The sequence below is a fragment of the Gallinula chloropus genome (genome assembly GCF_964237585.1).
Source record: "Gallinula chloropus genome assembly, chromosome: 1".
Lineage (NCBI taxonomy): Eukaryota > Metazoa > Chordata > Aves > Gruiformes > Rallidae > Gallinula > Gallinula chloropus.
This window is the reverse complement of record NC_140085.1, coordinates 68,257,457-68,278,551: the sequence shown is the minus strand read 5'-3', so window position 1 is coordinate 68,278,551 and position 21,095 is coordinate 68,257,457. Positions and strand designations below refer to the sequence as shown.

At 38.3% G+C, this 21,095-nt stretch overlaps 1 protein-coding gene across 1 annotated transcript in view; it reads left to right on the top strand.

Annotated features, from left to right (window-relative positions):
• The window catches only part of ANO2 (anoctamin 2), a gene marked incomplete at both ends in the record, with an annotated part of 168,564 nt that overhangs the window by 41,318 nt on the left and 106,151 nt on the right, over nucleotides 1-21,095 (top strand). The window contains 3 exons of the mRNA XM_084276614.1: nucleotides 814-878; nucleotides 17,947-18,081; nucleotides 20,794-20,954. Coding sequence (XP_084132740.1) covers nucleotides 814-878; nucleotides 17,947-18,081; nucleotides 20,794-20,954 — 361 coding nt within the window. The remainder of the gene's footprint in view (nucleotides 1-813; nucleotides 879-17,946; nucleotides 18,082-20,793; nucleotides 20,955-21,095) is intronic.

The window sequence follows — 21,095 nt, the reverse complement described above, 5'->3', positions numbered from 1 at the left end:
TACTTATTGAAAATTTGACAAAGTTGTGTCACATACGTCACAGTAATGAAAGAGGGAATGAGGAAGATTATCCTGAGTCCCTTGGCTATTGCAGTGAGGATGTTATGGTTAATATACCACAGGTTCTGAAATGCTTCCTTTTATCCCTTACTCTGTTCCCACTGGATTCATTCTATCATAGTAAGTTCTTGTAGGATAAGCATCTTCCTTTGTGCTGTCTGTAAACTGGATGAATTTACATTTCCAGCAGTAAACACCCATGTGGGGAGAGAAGAGGGCTTTATATGGGCCTCATTGGATATTCTAGCCTCAGAAGCTGAGCAGGAGAGCATGCTGGTTTTGCCACATTTCTTACCTTGTGGTATGTTTTTACATACCAGTTTGTCAGTTTCGAACTCTTATCTCAGTTCACTTCACCTTGGACCTGGAAACACTGGTCAGTACTTACCTGTGGTGTGATTCCAGACATTGAATAAATGACATCACAGAAGAATTCCACTCTGTAAGTAGGGTAATTTCTAGCATCTTTCAAAAGACTTCCACAAGACCACAGGCCTTTCTGTTTAGCATCTCCATCTAATAAATGTGGTGAGGAGCGGATAGGTATGTGGAGAAAGATGTATGTATAGCATCCTTGCACTGCTGGTTTGGTTGAAGTCTTCTGTAACCGTCCAAAAATGTACTTGGAAGTTTGTATTGATGTATGGGAAACTGCTTTTTTTTTTGGTATATATTCTTGACTCTTATAAAACATTTGTAAAAAACAGATGGGCACAATTGTTTCAAATTAATTTTCTGCTTTTTTAAATTTAGTTGCTGTATCGAGAATGGGCAAGATACGGAGCATTTTACAAGTTTCAGCCTATTGACCTCATAAGGTAATATGGACTTGTATGAAATACTAAGGGATCTGGTTCTTAGCTGATGCAGATTAATTAAGTTCCTTCCACTTACTTCAGCAAATGAAATCTTGGATTGATCAGAGTATTAAAAATAATGCTCTCACTGCTTTTCTGTAGCTCTGATGATAATCTACTATAACAAAAATATACTAAGTATGATATGCTTTTGTTTTTGTATAGTGCGTATTCCTGAATGAATGTCATACCTCAGATTTATTAAAAAAAAGACAAAAAGAAGCACTAATGCTCTAAAAAAATAGGAATTTCTGTTTACACTGATTAACTTTTATTGGAGAGTATGGTCACAAAGTCTGGTGAATAATCAGAAGCTGGTGTTCACATCATGAATCAATGTGAAAGTATATGACAGTTTGGAAATTGATTTGATTTTTTTACTCCTGGTTTTACAAGTTTTATTCATCTGAACACATCCATATGTGTTCTCAGTGGGGGATTTTTTGGTGTATTTTGTATTTCAATGTATGTACAAACATAGAAGTTGTATTTAAAACAAGACAAAGTAAAACAACTACGCTTTTTAAGGAATTTCCACAATATGTCTACAAGAAAACCAAACTAACCCAATTTTTGTTGTACACTATAGATTGTGAGTAAAGAAAAGGAAATGTTTGTGAGACTCCTGAATTGAAATATTTTTACATAATATATCTGTCTAGGAACAAATGATCTGTGATATTAACAAACAAACAAATCTGTTTCTGCATAATTAGTATACATAATAAAGAAGACATTCATTACCTTTTATCTTTCGAATAATCAAACTCTAACTAGGTTTTATTATACGATCTTCCCTTACATCATTCTCTGCAAAAACTGGTATTAGTACTATGGATAATCAATAATCTCTCTAACATTTCTTGTTTGTATTTTGAGTTAAAGTTGAAATACAGCGAAGACTTAACAGCTAACTTGCAATGTGAGCAGAATTGCTCTTTATTGGGATCAAGATGTTTCAAATTGGAAAATGGTATTTAGAAGATCAGATCTCACTGGGGTTCTGCAAGGCTCTGAAATGCCTTCTTCTTTGCCTTGAATGTTTTTGTGCAGGATTTATGTACTTTTTGAATACCAGTTATTCCAGGACAGGCTACTGTATGGAGTAGGTAAATCAGAACAAGATTACAACACCTGGTATGTTGTTGTTAGAAATGTTAAGTTAGACTATGACTGGCTAGAGGAATCCCCAAGTTTTACCAGACCTGACAGCTCAGCTGAATAGAGGTACTTCTGCTTACACTCCATCTTCATTTATATTTTGCTGTCTCCATTATAATGTTTCACTATATCGATATGATTTCATAGAAATTCTGTGGTTTAAGCTTCTGTGAGAAAGGGAAAAAAAGGAAGAGACATGTGCAACTAATTGTCTGTTCTAAGAGATGATTTTTCTTGCTTTCTTTTATCTTCCATACTTTGCTTGACTGCAAGTTTACTGTTACCAGTAAAATAAATGTGATTTTTATTTTCTGGGTAATGTTAGAGCTTTAGAGCATATATACCTGCAGAATTACCATCCTTTTCTTTCTGCAGCTGATTTTTGCACCTCTGTACCATGGGAGGGATTTGAGCTCAGTCTCATTATGATGTCTTATTTTCTTGGCAAACATCAGTCACATTTCATCGATTTTGATAATTTACTGTGATACTTCTTTCTTAGTCTGATTAGATTATATTCAACTTTTTTCTGCTTATGTGTAACTTAACAAGTCTATATTCAGGTTTTGAAGGATAGAAGAAGCAGCATTTGTTTTGCCTTATATTCAAAACCTGATGTTTTCAAATACATTTACTCTGTTGAAGTATGCTGCTTAAATACCATTCCCAAATTCATTAGACTTATATTTTAGCTTATTTTTTAATGCAACTTTTAGTAGTGCAAATATTCTTAACTATTCCCCATTCACCTTTATACAGTAAGAATGCAAATTGAAAGTAAATCTTTAACAGAAGTACCTATGCTGGAAGACTGGATATGGCACTGTATTATTATTATAAATCATTCCTGGTGCCTCAGTTCCTTGCTTCTGATCATGCAGTTATTGCCAGTTTCCAAGTGATTATACACTAAAGCTAGTGACCTCGTTTGTGTTATGCTCACTCTTGGCACAGACCAGGGATTCTCTGAGGTCCCTTGAGAAGCCTGATATCCTGAAGGATTGATAACCACGTATTCGGTCTTAGAATATTTTCAGGTTCTTAAAAAAATAACACTGAATAAAGGACCACTAAAATATTCACTGCAATTGGTTCCATTCACCCCTGTGTCTTAATCTGTAGACAAATTCTGCTCTGGCTTTATGCACCTCTTTCTGCTATAGTGAAAAGCGAATTTTTTTTGCAAACTGTGAAATGCAGTTTTGAGTGTGTGTGATTTCACCAAATGAGAACAATGTGGGTGTTACATATCTCTATTCTATGACAAAACATTTCAGTTAAAAACTTTAAGGGAATATATAGTGCAGGTCATGCAGATAATACAGTGTGAATTAAGTCGCTCAGTTGCACGTCCAGGTATGAACATTGCTAAAAGCAAAGCCTGGTTAATGCAGTGCATTATTTTCAAAAGCATATGAATATCTAAGTATAGACATATTAATTCAATTTTTGCCTTTCATATATGTATATTTTCAGCTCAGATGAAAAAGACAATAGATTTTTTTGAGAGAGAAATTATGAATTATTTGCTGACAAATATCTTAGTTTAGAAGTCAAGAAAAAGTTTTACTTCCTCTTTCAGTCACCCTGAGACTTAGGAGGCATGAGTGATACATTAACAGGTAAAGAATGAAAGCCCCATAGAATATGAAGGGCTCCAGAGGTTTGCCTCGTATAGCACACTTTTTTCCTCATCCTTTCTATTAGAGAGTTTCTACGGTAGCTTTCTTGTATAAATGTACTTATCAGTGGTAGCATTTCTCAATCCCTGTAATGTTCCATAAAGTGCTATAAAAACATATTTGTGGTTAACTAATTTTCTTCTATTTTAATGATGGTCTTTCCTCAAATGAAGATGAGTTCAAAACCAGTGTTTGGCAATTTTTGCAGTTAATGTAAATTTTCCTAAGGGGTAATACAACTTTTGATCCAGAAACAAGGAATGTACTCCCTAGGAATTTTACGAACCTTCATAAGGAAAACAAGATTTATGATTTTTTAAATAAATGTTATACTATGTTGAATAAAGTTTTAATTATGTGATTCTAGAATGAATAGATTGTAGAGGTCCCTAGTACTCTGCTCGAAGTAGGGTTGCCCTGAATGCCAGATCAAGTCACTTGTGAGTTTTGAAATCTCCAAGAATGGAGATCATATGGATTTTCCTGGCACCCTTTCCAGTGCTGCACCACACTCAGGGAGAAGGGAAGAATTTTTTTCCGGCATCCTAGACCAAAATTTCCTTGGTTGAATTTACAGACACTATCTCTTATCTTTTAGCAATCCACCTCTAATGAATTATAGCAGGTCAAGAAAACATGCAGCAATTATAAAAAGTGCAATAGAATTTATAATGAATTATATTTCTCATTGGACTTTATTGCTGAGGACCTCTAATTGATGAAGTGAGTATGCTAAAGGTATGGATATCGCAAGCAGGTGGTTATCTTTCTGAGACAAAAGCATACTTAACTCCTGGAAAACTAGCAAATTATCTTTTTCATGGACATCTGAAGGACCTGCAGATGGGAACTTGTGTATGAACTGAAATTCTGGATAGACATCCATCTTCATAAAGGAGAGGTCCCCTTTTCTTATTTTTTTAATAATATAAAATTACCTTAGCCTAGGGAAGTCATAAAATCATAAATTATAGAATGATTTGGGTAGGAAGGAATCCTAAATATCATCAAGTTCCGACTCAAATCAAGCAAAACTAGCTGACTTTTAGTTGTGACGGAACTTATTTTGATATTAATTCTTCTTAAATGTCCCAGCTCATCAGCCCCTTCTAAAACATCTCCTTTTTCATGTTTTCTTTTATATGTTTTTATTGCTAGGACTTCACCTAACTTCTTAATAGCTAGCAGGCTGCATTATGTATAGCATAATTACTTTCAAAGCTCCAAGGGCCTGTATATGCTTATCTTACTGTAAAGCCTAAAGCTGGGAAGTCATGGTCATTGTAAAGACTATGTATGCAATAACTCTTCTTGCAGGAGTAGGTAGAAAAGTGTGTTAACCAAAGTATTATTTATAGTGTGTAGCATGTAAATCAAAGCTTGGGAGTTTCTGTTACTCAAACTGTCTGCCTAATATATTTCTTCCTTCCTATTTTTAACTATGTTTTGCTTTTGTATGGAAAAATGTTCCAGCTTCATGCGTAATGAATTCTGGCCCGTCATTGCAGTGTGCCCAGGTTGAACTTGCTCTTGACCAAACAGTCACCAGTTCTCCCATGTTCCTGCATTTGAATCCTGTCTTCCTAAAGTAGAGCAGCCTGTAACTGTCTCTTCCTGGAGGTTTTTAAAGCTATGATGACAGACTTATGATATTAGAAGTTTGATTGTCCCAGTTGTGGATATTGTTGCATTCACTTTCAGTCTCTTGGGGCCTGTGCTGTCCAGTGTTCAATGTAAGCTGTCATACCAAAGTATTATTACTGGTTTGCCATGTTTTCCTTTTTTTTTTTCCCCTTTTTTTCTTCAGTCTTCACTAGATAAAAAAAAATGGGTGTATCTGCTTGCCCTTCTTAGGGTAGGGTAGTTTTAAAGGAGCAATAAAATAGGAAAAATGGAAATCACATTGAAATGGTGTTTTTGCTGTCTTTAGAGATGTGTTTCTTCCCTGGCAAGTGTGTGGTGAGGATAAATATTTGCTACAGCATTCCCCTAACCGTGGCTATCCTCCCTGCTTAATACATTAGCAAGTCACTGTTGCTTTCACCACCATTCTTTGTAGGCACATCTCCATCCTTGGAGAGAGAACATTTGTCTCCACATCCTGTCTAGAAATTTAAGACCTTGAAGATAAAGGTCTGTGGTGCCCTCTCTAATTCTAGAGGTACATTCAAACATTGTCCTGTCATTGTGCTAAATTTGGGATTGTTGATCCTCAAAATGCAGATTTTTCTGTATGTTTTAATTCCTCTGCTTCCTTGTCACCCTTCTGTTATTGTTGTTAATTACTGAACCAAATGCCCAATCTTTATTTTTTGTGCAAAGCAACTACAACAGAAAGAAATCTTGTAGTATGTGTTTATCTCACTGTGACTGACTAATTCTTGCCTCCGAGCTAGAGCTGGATCAATCCAAACTAATATTTTAGGATATGTATATATACAGGTGTATATTCATCTATACCAATATAGATACTGGCTGACCCAGCAGGTAAGTCCTACAGTCTACATCTTTTCTGATGTCAGGAATGGATGAGGCCTACCTCCCATATATAACCAGCAGCTCACGAGGTCCCGTCACACCTTCACTCTGCCAGGCTGATATGGCTATCACCAGCTTCCATAAGGCACCAACTTGCTTTCTTCTGGGGTGTTAGTGGTTGGTGTGTTTAGAGTGTTACACTTTCCCCCTTAGTCTGGTGAATTACTGTAGCATTCTTCTGAGACCACACTGGTTCATGGGCTCCTGGAGAGGGTCCCCTTATGCCAGGTGGATAATGACAGTAAAAACCATTTCATCTCTGTGAATAACTAAATGACTCAGTTCCCATACAGAAATATGGGAACACTATGCAGTTCTTCCTTGACTGTCGTTAGCAGGCATATCTTCAACATTCACAAAGATGCTGAGGCTATATGCAAAGAATTCTTTATTAGGAAAAAGAGAAAACAGCTTTAGGCCTGGGAAAATGCAGTAATCGAACAAACATAGCACTAAGTAGAAAAATGCCCATGATCTCTACCAGTAACCTTGGCAGCAGCCCATCTAACTCCTTTCCAAACCTCTGCTGAGAATAGGCCTGAGGCAATACCGAGTATAACTTCTCACTGTAACCCTTCTGCATTTTGAGTCTACCATCTTTTTATAGTTCCAAGGAACCGTACAACAAAGATTTAATCCCAAAAAGTGGTGTGTTCAACTTACAGTTCCTTGTTATTTAAGCAGTAGGTACAGTGGGAAACTATGCCAGCATCCACTCGGCCTTGATGTTGTCCTTTTTGCCAGTTTTCACAGCGGAGAGCTTCCTGGAGAGAGTCAGAAGCAGTTGGAACCCTGGATTAGAGTCTTAGCCGATGAGAAAGGAATCGTTAAAATTCTTTCCCCTTTCCTGTGTCTGTGTGACCTCATTACCCCTCACAACCCCGGCTTATTTATGAATGGACTTTTATCCATTAAATGGACTGCATATTAGATGCTTGAAGCTAGGACAGCACTTTTCATCTGCAGTTGTAGCGAGTTTCCCCTCTGTCCCTGGACCTTTTGATTAGAGGGCTTACACGTGTGCTTCAGCCTGTGTTTACTGCAAAGCAGAGGGTGTCTGCTCATGGTGCATAAATCACTGAAGAATTTGTATTGGGTTATTCTTCTGGGTACAGGACTGTGACTGGAGTGAGATGATTTACTTAAAGCTCTGCATTTCTTAGTATTTGCCAGTCCTGTAGGAAGTGGCTCTCTCTCTGTCTGTTTTGGCAAGAGCTTGGTGTTTTTATTGGTGCTTGTATGAGAGATGGAATTTTAAACCAATAGACTTATATTGCAGTGCTGAGGAAAACCAGATCCCTGCTTTCTGATAAACATAATCCCCAGGCTTCAGGTAACTGAACACTACGATCCTCATTACCATCCAGATTCCTGACTCCTTTGGTGGGATTTTCAAATGCTAGATCCAGCAAAGGATGTGAACATCTACATCAGCACTTAGGCAAAGCCAAGGCTCCAAAGACTGTCCCTGTTTCTGCACAGCTTCCTGGTGCCTCCTTCTCAGACTGTCCAGTTTTGCAGTCGGATGGAGTTTGGTTTTATCTGTTTGCAGAACTGTCTTAGGCAAAGTTCCACAGTGCTTGTATGATGCCAGTCAGAAACGTATTTCTCTAAATGGACTTAAGTGATAGGTCCCAATCCAAAAGGTATCTTTGGAGGTGATATCAGTGTATTTTGATAGAAAATGAAAGTTTGTGGTTTGAAACTGCAGAAGCAAATGCCAGAGGTGTAACATCACGCTGAAACAAAAGAGAAGATCCTGTGCATTCTTTTACACATGCATACAAATATTTGTGGGCATCTAGAGGTGTGTATCTCTGGAAATTGCAGGAAGTAGAAAGCAGCTGCTGCATTTGGGTGGTTACAGGTCCTCTTATCTTGTCATAAAACTGCTCTTGACATCTTAATCTCAGTAGAAAGTTCTGGTTGTGGCATGCTGGTGGGAGAGGAGGTCCTTTTCTGACTCCTTGAGCACTGACCAGGGATTAAGACCAACCCTTGTCATTTAGTTTAAAGGTGCACCCCAATATTAAGATGCTTTGTATGAGTATCCTATCTGACCCTATACAAAAGTTACATTAGAACAGATTATAGCTTTGTCTGATTGAATAACCTGTCTCCAACAGTGAAAAAAAGGAAAGTGGCAGGGGAAGAAATTAACAACCAGGAACCATGTAACAATTATGGCCAGAAAACACACACCTAAGGAAGGTGTTCAATGTGAGAAATCTCTGAACTTTCACAGTCAGTACACAGAGCAGAAAACCAAACATTTTAATGCAATATTTGAGCAGGTAATTACTGCCCATGTGTATTATTACCTTGGAACAGTCACAACTGAAGTGTTTAAAGATCACAGAATCACAGAATGGTTGAGGTTTATGCAGACTGGACACAGTACTCCCACTGTGACATCACCAGTGCTGAGCAGAGGAGAAGGATCACCTCCCTTGACCTTCTGGTAATACTTTGTCTAAAGTGGCTGAGGATGCCATTAGCCTTCTTTGCATCAAGGACACATTGCTGGCTCATGTTCAACCTAGTATGGACCATTACCCCCAGGTTCGTTTCTGCCAGGCTGCTTTCCATCTATGTGGCCCCCAGAAAATACTGCTGCATGAGAATGTTCTTAGGTGCAGAATTTTGCACCTGTCCTTGTTGAATTTCATGACATTCCTGCCAGGCCATTTCTCCTGCCTGTCGAGGTTGCTCTGAATGGCAGCATGATCCTTTGGCTTATCAGCCACTACTCCCACTTTTGTGTCATCTGCAAACTTGATGAGAGTATGTTCTGCTCCATCACTGATAATTAAGATGTTAAACAGCACTGGACCTAGTATTGATCCCTGGTCAATGCAACTAGTACACTGCCAGTCAGTGGCCTCTACCTGGACTTCATGCCACTGACCTCCACCCTCTGGGCCTTGCCATTCAAACAGCTTTCAATGAAGCTCACTGCTAATCCATCCCATACTTCAGCAGCTGCCAGCTCCCTCAGCACTTGCGGTTGCATCCCATCAGGGCCCATGGACTCGCATATGTCTAGTTAGCTTAAGTATTCTCTGACCTGATCCCCTTCACCAACACTACATCTTCCTTGCTCTAACTTCTCCCCTGATCTCTGGGACCTGGGATTTCTGAAGGCTTGAAAGATTATGAACCAGAAACTCTTGCATGCATTTAACTTACAGGATGCATTTTAATATGTTTTGTTTGCTTATCTGTTTGTCACAGTCTCAGAAGCCTCAAGGACTAGCAGTTTATTTTACTTTAAATCTTTACTTAAAACAAGTTCTTTAACTCTCTTATAGTCTAAAGATGCCAACAGGCAAGCCTTGCTGTCTCAAGGTGTGCAGTAATACTGTGACTAAACCCCAATTTATTATACTTTTTTTTTAATTGGAAATGATACATCCGTATGTTAACCACTAGATGGTGTCTATTTGACAGTAATAATACTTACAGTGTGTGTACTTACAAGTATTTACTTACTAAAGTAAATATATGAAATTAAATCAGACTCTCTAGTAAGGCTTAGCTTTATTAATTTGAAAAGAAAGAAAGCTTTAATGAAATACTACTTTTATAAATCAAAGTTATTTATGAAATGTAGTTGGTATTTGAGCTCTGAGCTCTCTTAACCTAAATTATGAAAATTGTGCAAATTATCTTGCGAAAACTGAGGAATATGAAAATTGTTAAGTATCAGCAACCTCACATTTATTCAAGGTAAAAATTTGGGCAAACATTTCATTTCAAAGTAGAGAAAAGCCAGAAAAGCAAGGCATAATACTTGTTCAGAAAACAGGAATTTAGAAAGACTAGGTAACCTCCCTGAGAGTCTAGAAGAAGGACTGATTCACTGTATCATATTAAGTAGGTTACTCCTTATTTGTAGGAGTTGGTAGAGTTTATTATGAGATAAAATGTTATAACTGAATTAGATTATTTGTTTCTTATGTAGAGTGTCACTTGGTGCGTTCAGAAGTTTATGAAGTGAAACTGTACTCCCTTTCTCATAGGTAACATCTATTGGTTTACATTGGTATTGAATGTCTCAGCATCAAGTAGCCAGGCTGCCTGCTGTGGATTTTAAATTTACCATGTTTAGAGGTTTACTGACATTTTTGAATGCTAGCTTATGCTAATGAACAAAGTAAAGAAAGCTAAGGAAAGATACTGAGGCATGCAAGTTGTCTTATGTGTGAGTTATTAAGAGACAGAACAAACTCTGCATTTCTACTCTTGCTGAAGAATCACAGAATCACAAGGCTGGAAGAGACCTTTAAGATCATTGAGTCCAACCATTCCCGTCCGGTACTAAACCATATGCCTAAGTACCTCATCTACCCTTTCTTTAAACACATCCAGGGATGGTGACTCAACCTCCTCCCTGGGCAGCCTGTTCCAGGCCCTGACAACTCTTTCAATGAAATTTTGTTTCCTGACATTGAATCTTCTAAAAGATGTCTCTTTAGTAAGGTGTGCTGTGGCCTCTACAGTCTGATGCATGTTGAACTTTTGTAGGCAAAGAGCATGATAGGCAAATCCAGACATCAGCTAAATAACCTAACTAGGCACTTGATTTCAAACACTACATAAGGGTAAGGCCTGCTGTTACTGCACCTAAAGTGCTAAGTGTGAATACATTATTCTTATTTTTATGTTCCCGTAAATCACATTCTCTTTATGTCTCTCTCTCTTAAAATGTTTCTTTAACCATGAGGACCTGAACACCTTACAAAGGCCATGTAAAAATCCAAAAATGCTCTGTAGAAGCTCTGAAGCTTTGTATTCTACTGTAGTGGACAGCACAGTCACAGTGCTTGTGACTAACCAGCACCATGTTGCCTACTTACACAATTGGTAGGTAGTCAGACTTAATTCCCGTCTCAGTCACATTACATGTCTACTTATTATGCTTCTATTATTCTTTGTATTACAGTTAGAAAACAAGGGCTTTTTTCAGTTTATAATCCATCACCACAAACTATGGCCTTTCAGCTGTGTTCTGACAATTTCTTGGAATGGAAGCAGCAAAGTTTGTGAATCTATGAAGCTCAGCGAGTGCCATGCCCTAGTTTTATTTCTTTATGGGTTAGGGTTTATTTTTTGCTGTTTTAATTTGCAGTTAATATACAAATTCTGTGGGTTTTCTTCTAGATATATTTCCAAGGTTTTTGAATACATTTGAATTTGAGTGTTTGACCATTCCCTCGCTCCAGCCACATCACCTTCTTCCTAAAAAGTACCCTGTTACTGTGTTGAATAGTACTTATTTGTCGAGAGCCAAGAAGCTAGGGGAGAACATAGTTCTACATCTAAGCAAACCTCAAAATTTCTGTTCTCTAGGGACTTAGTTGCAATATTTTGGAAGTGGTTTTTTGTCCTATAATGGATCACAAGTAAATATTTCACAGTGCTTTGGAAGAAAATATGTCTGTGGCTGGTATAAACTGTAATTTAGGCAGTTTTGGCTCCAGACTTCAGGTACCATTGGAGGAGACAGCAAATATTTGTTAATTAATGCTTTCAAATGAGAACATTAGCAAAAAGGGTTTGATTAAATAGCACTTGTGGTATTTTGCTTCATTCTAAAAATGGTCCTATTTGTAGTTTCTCTGTTGGTCTTTGGTGAATACTCTCAGTCAGAAGAAGACTTAGTACATTACTTACAAGAAAAAATATATGGGGTATGAAGTCTTTTATAGGTATCAAGACAGTTGGTGGCTCTAAACTTGTTTCCAGGTCTTACAAATCTGGTACCAAGTGTTCCAAAATTAATAAGGAACATTTGCAGCTTTGGACACAAATATGAATGCTGGAGCTAGCTTTCAGCATTTAGAGTTTGATTTAGGGTTTGTGCACTGGTTTAGTGACTATTTTCACAAACACTCTCATAATCACTCTCTACTGGACTGTCTTGATCTTTATCTCCAGTTTAGGGAAAAGCATGTGGTCTTACCTTGGACAGAGGCTCCTTTCTTTGTTTCCTGTATGTGGAACTAGTTGGCTTTTCTAATACACTTTTCTATCCTGCCTCAGACTCAGCTGCATTGTAATTTAGCTGAGGTTCTGCAGTTGGGTTTTTTTGTCCTCTTAAATTTTAATAAACATAGTCTTTCAGTGTCTTGGCAAGTTGTTCTAAGAGGGTTTGTCTTATGCCAGGAACCTTTTTTGGCTTCCATATTGCTCTATTTGGTGCAGTCTCTGTATATCTGGATTTAGCACTGATATGTTTCTTCTTGGGACTGTCTGGACAGAATATGTGCATATATGCTGTCAGAAACAAACATAGTTGAAATCTCTGGGATCTCTGGATGAACAGCAACCTCAGTGCTGCTGCTGAGCAGTAATTCCACCCAGGTGTCCCAGATGGTTGTAATAAATGCTTCAATCCTGCCCTGAGAAAATTTTCAAGTAGAGAAAAAAGACAAATCCAGAAATCTTTGGACATAGGCAATTCTACCTGGAGTGAAATGGTGGGGTGTAAAGAGATGTTACATCCTGTTCCAGATTTTGTTGTAGTGACTGGGGTTCTCTCTACATTTCAGCAGTTTTTAACTAGCTTTGATAGCAGAGATGTTCCCAAATTAAACTGTATTTGATAGGACTGCTTATCCTTTCTCCTACACCAGAGGAAATTTGTCCACAATCTGCACATATAGATTTATTTTGAAGGCATAAGTAGTAGATGTCATTTATTTGACCATTTGCACAGGGAAAAGCCTACCCAATAAGTAACTGTACCACAGGGTGGTGGAATGAATTATAGCAAACATGATGTCCTGGTTTTCAGCTAGGATAAAATTAATTTTCACCAGAAGCTGGAAGGGGACACAGTCAAGACAGCTGTCCCAAAGTAACTGAAGGGATATGCCATACCATGGCATCATGGTTTGGTTATAAAGGGGGCTGGTCATGGATGAGCTGCAACTTCAGGACAGGCTCACAGTTGAGATGAGAAAATGCATTGTATACCACCTATTTTGTATATTCTAAGTACTGAGGTTGTTATTTTCCTCTCCCTTTGCTGTCCTGGTAACTGTCCTCACCCCAAACAATTTTTAATTTATTTTATTTTAGTTTTAATTTCGATTTTTTAAATTTGTTTTACCTTTCTCTTCTGATTCTCCTCCTCATCCTGCTGGGGAGGAGGAGCAAATGAGCAGATGCATAGTGCTCAGCTGCTGGCTGGGGCTAAACCGCGATGCATGAAATAACAGCTGGCCTAGAATGGGGTGTGGAAATGAAAAAAAAGAGTTTAGAACAGATTTCCCGGTTAGGTGACTCAGTGTCCATAGCATCCTTTCCTTGCCTTTTTAACTTTGTTCCTGAACAACTCCAGAGTTCTTTCCACTATGTGTCATGCACCACATGCTTTATTCACATTCCAGGTATCCCACACTTGTTTTCACAGGATCAAAAACTAAGTAGTTGGTTTTGGTCTTTTCCTCCTTTTCTCTTTCTCCCCCTTCCCCCAAATTTTACTCTATTTATAAATTGCACAACTTGGCATGGAAACACTGTGACCAACGTGCAAGCATAGAGTTTAATTATCAGTTATTCTTTTTGATGTTGGTTTGGCAACCAGACAGACAGAAGTGCATTGCAGATGTCTGGTTCAAGTGGGTGAAGTGGAGGGAACTGAGGAAACATTTTTACTGTGGCATTCTCAGTACTTCTTATTCTAACTGTGCCTTGATAGAGATTATACAGGTGTTTTCTGATGTTGTTGTTTCTGGTGTTGTTTCTGATCATTTGCTTGATCTTGGGAAGTTAGGAGAAATGCCAGCTTTTGATCAGCTTGAAGAAGTCATGGATGATTTGGCCAAATATTTCCTTAGAGACATGATTCTTGCTGAAGAGAACTTAGTGGCCTTGTAACCAACTTGTTAAAGTTTAGGGCAAAATACAGAACAACATACAGAACAAACTTCTTGGGTGTTGTTTCTGATGAGAACTACACATTTATTATGAAGGACATTTGCCGCTTGTTTTGCATGAGAACTGCTGTCCTTATCACATATGTTTATACAAGGGGTCATGTCTACACTAAAATACATATAATTTGGAAATAAAGTTCATGTGATGCAGAAGGCATACTTTTTTTAGTGTAACTCTGCAGTGTTGCCACCTATGACCTTACTTTGGAAAGGACTGGTCCTTAGATTTGTCTGGATACATGTGAACCAGATGCGAGTTAGCTACTGAGGTAGGGAAACTCTTGTCTCAGTTCTCTTTTTCCATGCCAGCATAAATGATGCATAATTCCTTGATTATAATAAAGTAAGGCTGATTTTATCCCAATGTAAATGAGAGAAGATGCCAAGTTCTTGGTGTAAATATACAAAAATTTGTAAAAATTCATTTTCTTGATGTACATCCTACTTTACCCTACCCTCGAAGAACATTTTATTCCTCTTCATTCACTACAGTCATTCTAATTTTTTTCCATTTAGTGAGATAAATATAGAGGGACTAGCACATCCACATTTGAGAAAACTTACCATCCTGCTTTCCAAGTGAAATAGCATTGCAATTTTCTAGCATCAAACTATTTACTTGAGTAGGGATGGAATGCTTTCAAACCTTATAAAACTTTGCGAGTATGCCTTTCTTCAGAGATTTTTAGAGAGGGGCTAGAAAGAAGCCCACCTCAGGTATTCTTAAAGTCTGAGCCAAAAATCACTGAATCCAGCTGTAGCTGCAGTGGATGACAGCTGATCACAGGTGGGTTTTAGAGGCTTGACTCCTATTCAGAGCAATGGGAGAAGATGTCTTGGGATATGTCAAAAAAGGAAGAAGCATGTCCACATCCTGTGGCTTTCTAGCTTGTTCAGCTAGGATTTATATTTGTCATCAAGCTTCCAAGCACTGTCATTGCTTCTCCTTTGATTATTTCACTTTGACACACTGGGGGACTGAGCTTGGGCACAGCAGTCCTAATTATTTTTCTTTTTCAAAACAGTTAAGCCACAGAACATTGTGCAGTTTTCCTCTTGGCAACTTCTTTTTTCCATACTGCCAGGACATTTTTGAGCTCTTCTCACTTTCTCTTGGCATGGATACAAATAGCAACCCTTTGCTTTATAGGTTACAGATCGCATTTATCACTGGAAGGCTTAAAAATTCTAGAGGAAGCCTCATGAGCCATACACTTCAACTTCATTGACCCTGGTCAGCTGGTCTTTAATGCTTCTGGGATCTGAACACTGTCTGTGTGAATTTGTGGCCCTTTGTCAGACAGTTTAGAACGGCTCAGATATTGTAGACTGTTGTTCATGTCTGCTCTGACCTCTTTGGAGCACTGTACTAGCTATGCATGTTGCCCAAGGAAGGAGTGAGAAAACAGATAACCAGAATAATCCCCCTCTCCTCTTTCTTGTTCCATGTTGTTAGGATGTGTTCAGTGATGCTTGCCTTGCTTTCAAACACAAAGTGTTTACTTCCTAATTGGGAGGAGACTTGAGAGGAAATTGGTCCTCCCTGTGTCCTGTGCTGCTCCTAGGCCACTGTATGTTGATTCACGGTCACAGAAGATAAACTACAGGCCATCTGATTATTTCTAAATTTTAATCAAATATTTCTTTCCTCGCTTCATCTTAAAAAAACCCCCAACAAAACAATATATGTGAAAAGAAAGAAAAACTGCCTCTCCTCCCAAATTACCAGGCATGTGTCAGGTTACAGGGTAGTACTGGAAGATTCAGGTTATGCTTACAACATGAATATTTATCATTTTATAAAAAAATCTGTGTCATATGTACCTTATATTATCTGCAAATGTGATAATCCATTGTCCCAAGGTGCTTAAAAACTATGCTGTGGTGTGAATGTAGAGATCGTAAGCTCATATATATTGTTTAAGGATTGGTAACTGCAAATAGTTTTCCTATTCTGACTTGTGCAAGGTGTCTTTCTGACACAGCTAGTAAAGTTATTGCCATTCGAATCACTCTGTTGCTGTGCCATTTGTGGTATTTGATGCTTCACATCTGTTGCTTATGACAGCCTATTGTAGGACGTGTACTTTCTTTCTCAGTTGAACCTTGAAATTTCCCTTGCTTTTGTGCGGGTTCTCTGAGTTATGGCATCCTATTATACTAAGGACAATGTTTTCTGTGTATCATCTTGAAGTGCTTTTTTTCCCCCCTGTTGTTCCCTTTTATGATTGCATGTGCTCTTCTTAAAGGGTAAGTGTTAGACACAATTGGCTAGATGTAATCAAACATAGGCTCTCACGTAAGCGTGTGCGTGACCGCACTGCCTGCTTTCCTATCTGATAGCCTAGGCATGTAAAGTTATCTGCAGCTGTGGTGGCATGAAGACAACAGCAGGAACTGTAGTAATAAAAAAAAACAAAACAAAACACTGTTGCTACCCTTGCTTCTTTCATCTGAACTGAAATCTTGGTTGTGAAGGCTTGTCTCATTGTCCCATGGCTCTCTGCCTTGGTTACACTCCTGCCCCTGTCTATCCTATGCCAGAGCAGCCTGGCCTCTGAGACCTAGTTTCTAGAGGAGATTTGTTTTGCCCATGCTTCTGATAGGACTTGAGCTCAGCTCTACGAATATGGAGATTTGTCAATAAATTCTGTCAGAATAGAATTGCATCTGTTAAAAGAAGTCCTGAGCCTCCAAAAACATCGTCTGCTAAGCTTGGGTGACATTCTCCTTGTGTGAGTGAGTTCAGAATCAGCCTCAAAGTGGGGTTGTGCATGGCGTTTATGAGGAGCAAGCCTTGTCTTTCATTTGTTAGAAATGTTATCTTGAAATTTGTTTTGTTCTTTGTACTGCCAGGACATGATTGTCTCACTGGTTCAAACGCAATGTCATGCCCTGAGTGCTCTCTGTATAGCTGCTTTCTGTCCAGCATTCCTCCATCTTATTCTCTGGCTTCTAAAATGTTTCTAACTGTCTTGTGCTTCATCTAAATTTAGTCTCATTTTAATGGTGGTGATTTCTTGAGGTCTCTGAAGCTCTTTGTATTTTGCAATATTTGTAATCACTTGTAACAGTGCTTTGGAATGATCAGTAAGTTTCATCTATGTTTAGTTTACTTCTTGCAGTGTGATTCATGAAGATGTTGGGCTGAGTACTAGCACGTATTTATCAACATCTGCTATGAACCGTTCCTCAGAGCAGAAACTGTTCTTTTCAAACCAGCTGTCCAGAGACTGTTAATTTGTCAAAAATATTTATTCTTTCTGAAAAGCCAGTGCTAAGTGTGCAAGTAAACCTTCATGGTTTAATAGAAATTCAAGATCACTAGTCTTTTAAGATGCTGTCAGCATGTTCCCATAGATGTAATTTCTATGACTTTCAGCAACTGAATCCAGGAGGACTGCAGAGGCAAAGAATGATGGCTTATCTAGATACTCTTGTAAACAGCCTAACCCTTTCCAATGTTTTCTGCAAAATATTTGATTTAAATTCTGCTAGTCTAGATGGAAGTGAGGGATATTTCACTGACTTCATCTAAGAGACTCAAATGCCAGAGTCCTCCCTGATACTCAGGGTTTTCTTCCAGGCCTTTGACGATTAGTATTGTAATTGTACAGGAATTGTTAAGAAGCTGTAAAACATGCTTGAAAATCATACCCCTGACACATGCGGTTTTTTGTTGTTTTTTTTTTTCTTTTTCAGAAAGTATTTTGGAGAAAAGATAGGACTTTATTTTGCATGGCTGGGCTTATATACAGAATTCCTCATTCCATCTTCAGTAGTCGGGATTATTGTATTTCTTTATGGATGTATAACCATTGAGAGTGACATTCCTAGGTAAGTTTTTCTGTGTCCAATAATTTGTTGCTTGAAAATTGTAAGACTGTCCTTTTTGTTCATAATTCCTAGCGAGAATAATTGCTTTTAACATATCTGAATAGCAGTGTTGTATCAATGACAACTCTGTGAGCATTAGAAATACAAATGTGTTAAGTAGACAAGACATTTGAATGACATACATCTATTTGGCTGTTTGGGACTGCAGCTCCTGAGACAGAACTGTTCAGAGTCTATTATTGCAGTATTCACTGCATTATTTTGAGTTCTTTTTTATGACAATTTTTTTTTTTATGAATTCACATTTCTCCACGCTCACCCAGAAAGACATTATGCAGAACTCACAGAATCACATGGAATCACAGAAGGGAATGGTTTGGGACGGACCTCTGAGGATTATCTAGTCCAACACCCCTGCCAGTGCAGGATCTCTTCTTCTCTCTAGGCTAAAAAGTTCCAAGTCCCTCTATCTCTCTTTTTAAGACAGAAATTCTAGTCCCTTAATGATCTTTCTATGCCTTTTTTGTACCCTCTCCGCATCTCCCTGACCTTCTTGAACCGGGAAGCCCAGAACTGCAGACAATATTCTAGATGAGGCCTCACCAGTGCAGAGTAGAGGGGGAGGAGAATTTCCCTCACTGAAGTTAATGCAAACACACTGTCTGTTACTCTTGGATAGCTGTTCTTAGTAAAATCAGGCTATTTGCACAAGACAAACAATAGTTAGCACATATATTTGCTATTCACATTATTCTCCTTCTTGACAGTTACAAAGCCATGCTGAGTTGTGTGCTGTGAGCCGGGTGTTATGTTAAACAAAAATTGCCAATTTGGCACTGTGATATTAATGTCTGCTTCTCAGTGACTTGTGGAAACAGGATACGGGATTACTAGTACTGCTGGTGACACTCATTGTGGCAGACATCCCACACCCTCTTAGACGAATTGGCAGCTTACTGCAGTAGGACATTATTACTGATAGGTAAATGATGGATAACAACACAAGAGTCAGGGTTTGTTTTCTTAGCTAGATCTGAATGAAGCTTGATGGGCTGTGCTTTTCTGTGGGAGAGCTTGTCTGAACATTTAAACTTAAGTGAGATTTATGGCTAAAATGTCTCTGCAGCACCCTCTACTGCCTCTTCAGATAGAAGAGAGCATTACTTTAGTGATATGATAGCTGGAAACAGCTGTATGCCTTTCAAACTATATAACATTAAACATGTTGATACAACAGATTGAATGGGGGCTTTTTTCTGTTTAAAGTCACAGAAAAAAATGCTATTTAATGATGGTCAATATAGGAATAATCATAATAATTCACCTGAGTAAGACTGCGGGTATGAAGGTCTTTCACACACAAACCTTATTAAAAAATCTGGAAGCATACTGAGCAGTGTCAAGTAGGGTTTGGCTTGTTAAAGAGACAGTGATGATGATTTTTGAAAAGATTTTTAGAAATTGAGTAAATATTTAGTAAATAAGACTAAGAATTTAAATAAGAACTTTTTTAACTTACAGATTTTGATATCTTTGAGTCTCTTATCTTGCATGTCCCAAAGGAGAGCAGAACAAATGCTGTAAACTGAGGGAAGGGAAATACATCTGAATATATGAGGTAGAAGTGGAAGCTTTCTAGTTTTTGTAAGAGATACTGCTGAGGAGGAGGAGGCATTTTGCCTTATTTTTTTATTTTTGAAAATTAGGTTGCTACTCTATACTAGAAGAACAAGGATCTATGGAGCTCAGGAATACCATATCCATACTCAGTATTCAAACTAGAGAACCCTGAAATGTAGAAGTATCTGATTTCATGAAACTACTGTGCGCACAGTGTCTGAACAACCTTAAAACATGTTAGTACGAGTGCCAAAAATAACTGCTCACACTTGAAGAACTTAGCTAAAACCCTACAGCAGGTGCCAGCACAGATAGGAATTGCTGTTAAAGCTCTATGCTGGGAGAACAACCATTGTTTTTATAAATACCTCACAAATAACATGCAGGGTAGAGGTGAATCGCAAAGTCAATGTCAAATATAACACCCATAACAAGGCTTTTGGCTAGTGTAAGTCTTTTAAGTTCTGTGCACGTATGTCAGTTTAAAGGAAAACCAACCTAGTGCTTCTTGCAAATGGTGTTGCAGATTTATTTTGTCTGTGACAGTGACCAGCCAGCCTGTGTGCTGGTTCTCGCTGTTATGCAGACTTATACGGCCAGTCCCACTACACAACATAGCATGGCATTTGACATGGATCTCTGTGCCACTGTGTTTTAAAATGTTTGTTTTGTCCAGGGCACAGAATTTCCCTTATGCCCGCTTCAGAATTATTTCTCATTAATTTAAATCTGAACTGTACCCAATCATGCAACTGTGTGTAGACATGAAAAATTCCACTTTGACTGTGTCTTAATTATTTTGTTTTAGTGTGGTTGTGAAGACTGAGGTCACTAAATTCACTAAAACAGTCTAGTGACTAGATTGGTTTCTGTGTTGCATTGTTTTTCTGTAAGGTGCCTGTAAATATTTTAACATTCCAGCACATGGGAATGCACCTGGAAGAGAAATACATCTTCTGTTCTCTGTAACTTCAAGCCACATATGTTGCAAGTACCTTCCAATAGCTATGAGGTGCTACTTAATACCACTAACGTACAGCCCACTTTTCTGAGTAGCAGTACCCTAAGAACTTGTGCACTTGTCATTCACAGTAAAGAAATGTGCGATCAACGCAACGCCTTCACCATGTGCCCCCTGTGTGACAAGTTCTGTGACTACTGGAACCTCAGCTCGGCATGTACTACCGCTCGAGCTAGCCACTTATTTGACAACCCTGCCACTGTCTTCTTCTCCATCTTTATGGCTCTCTGGGGTGAGTATTGCTTTGTGTGCTAACAGTATTGCTCGATCTTTGCACTGCTGATGGAAATGAAGGCTGCGGTGAACAGTAGTGCAAAGTAGTGGCCTCACATATAACGAAGTACTGTTAGATTAACTGTGATGCATATGGCTT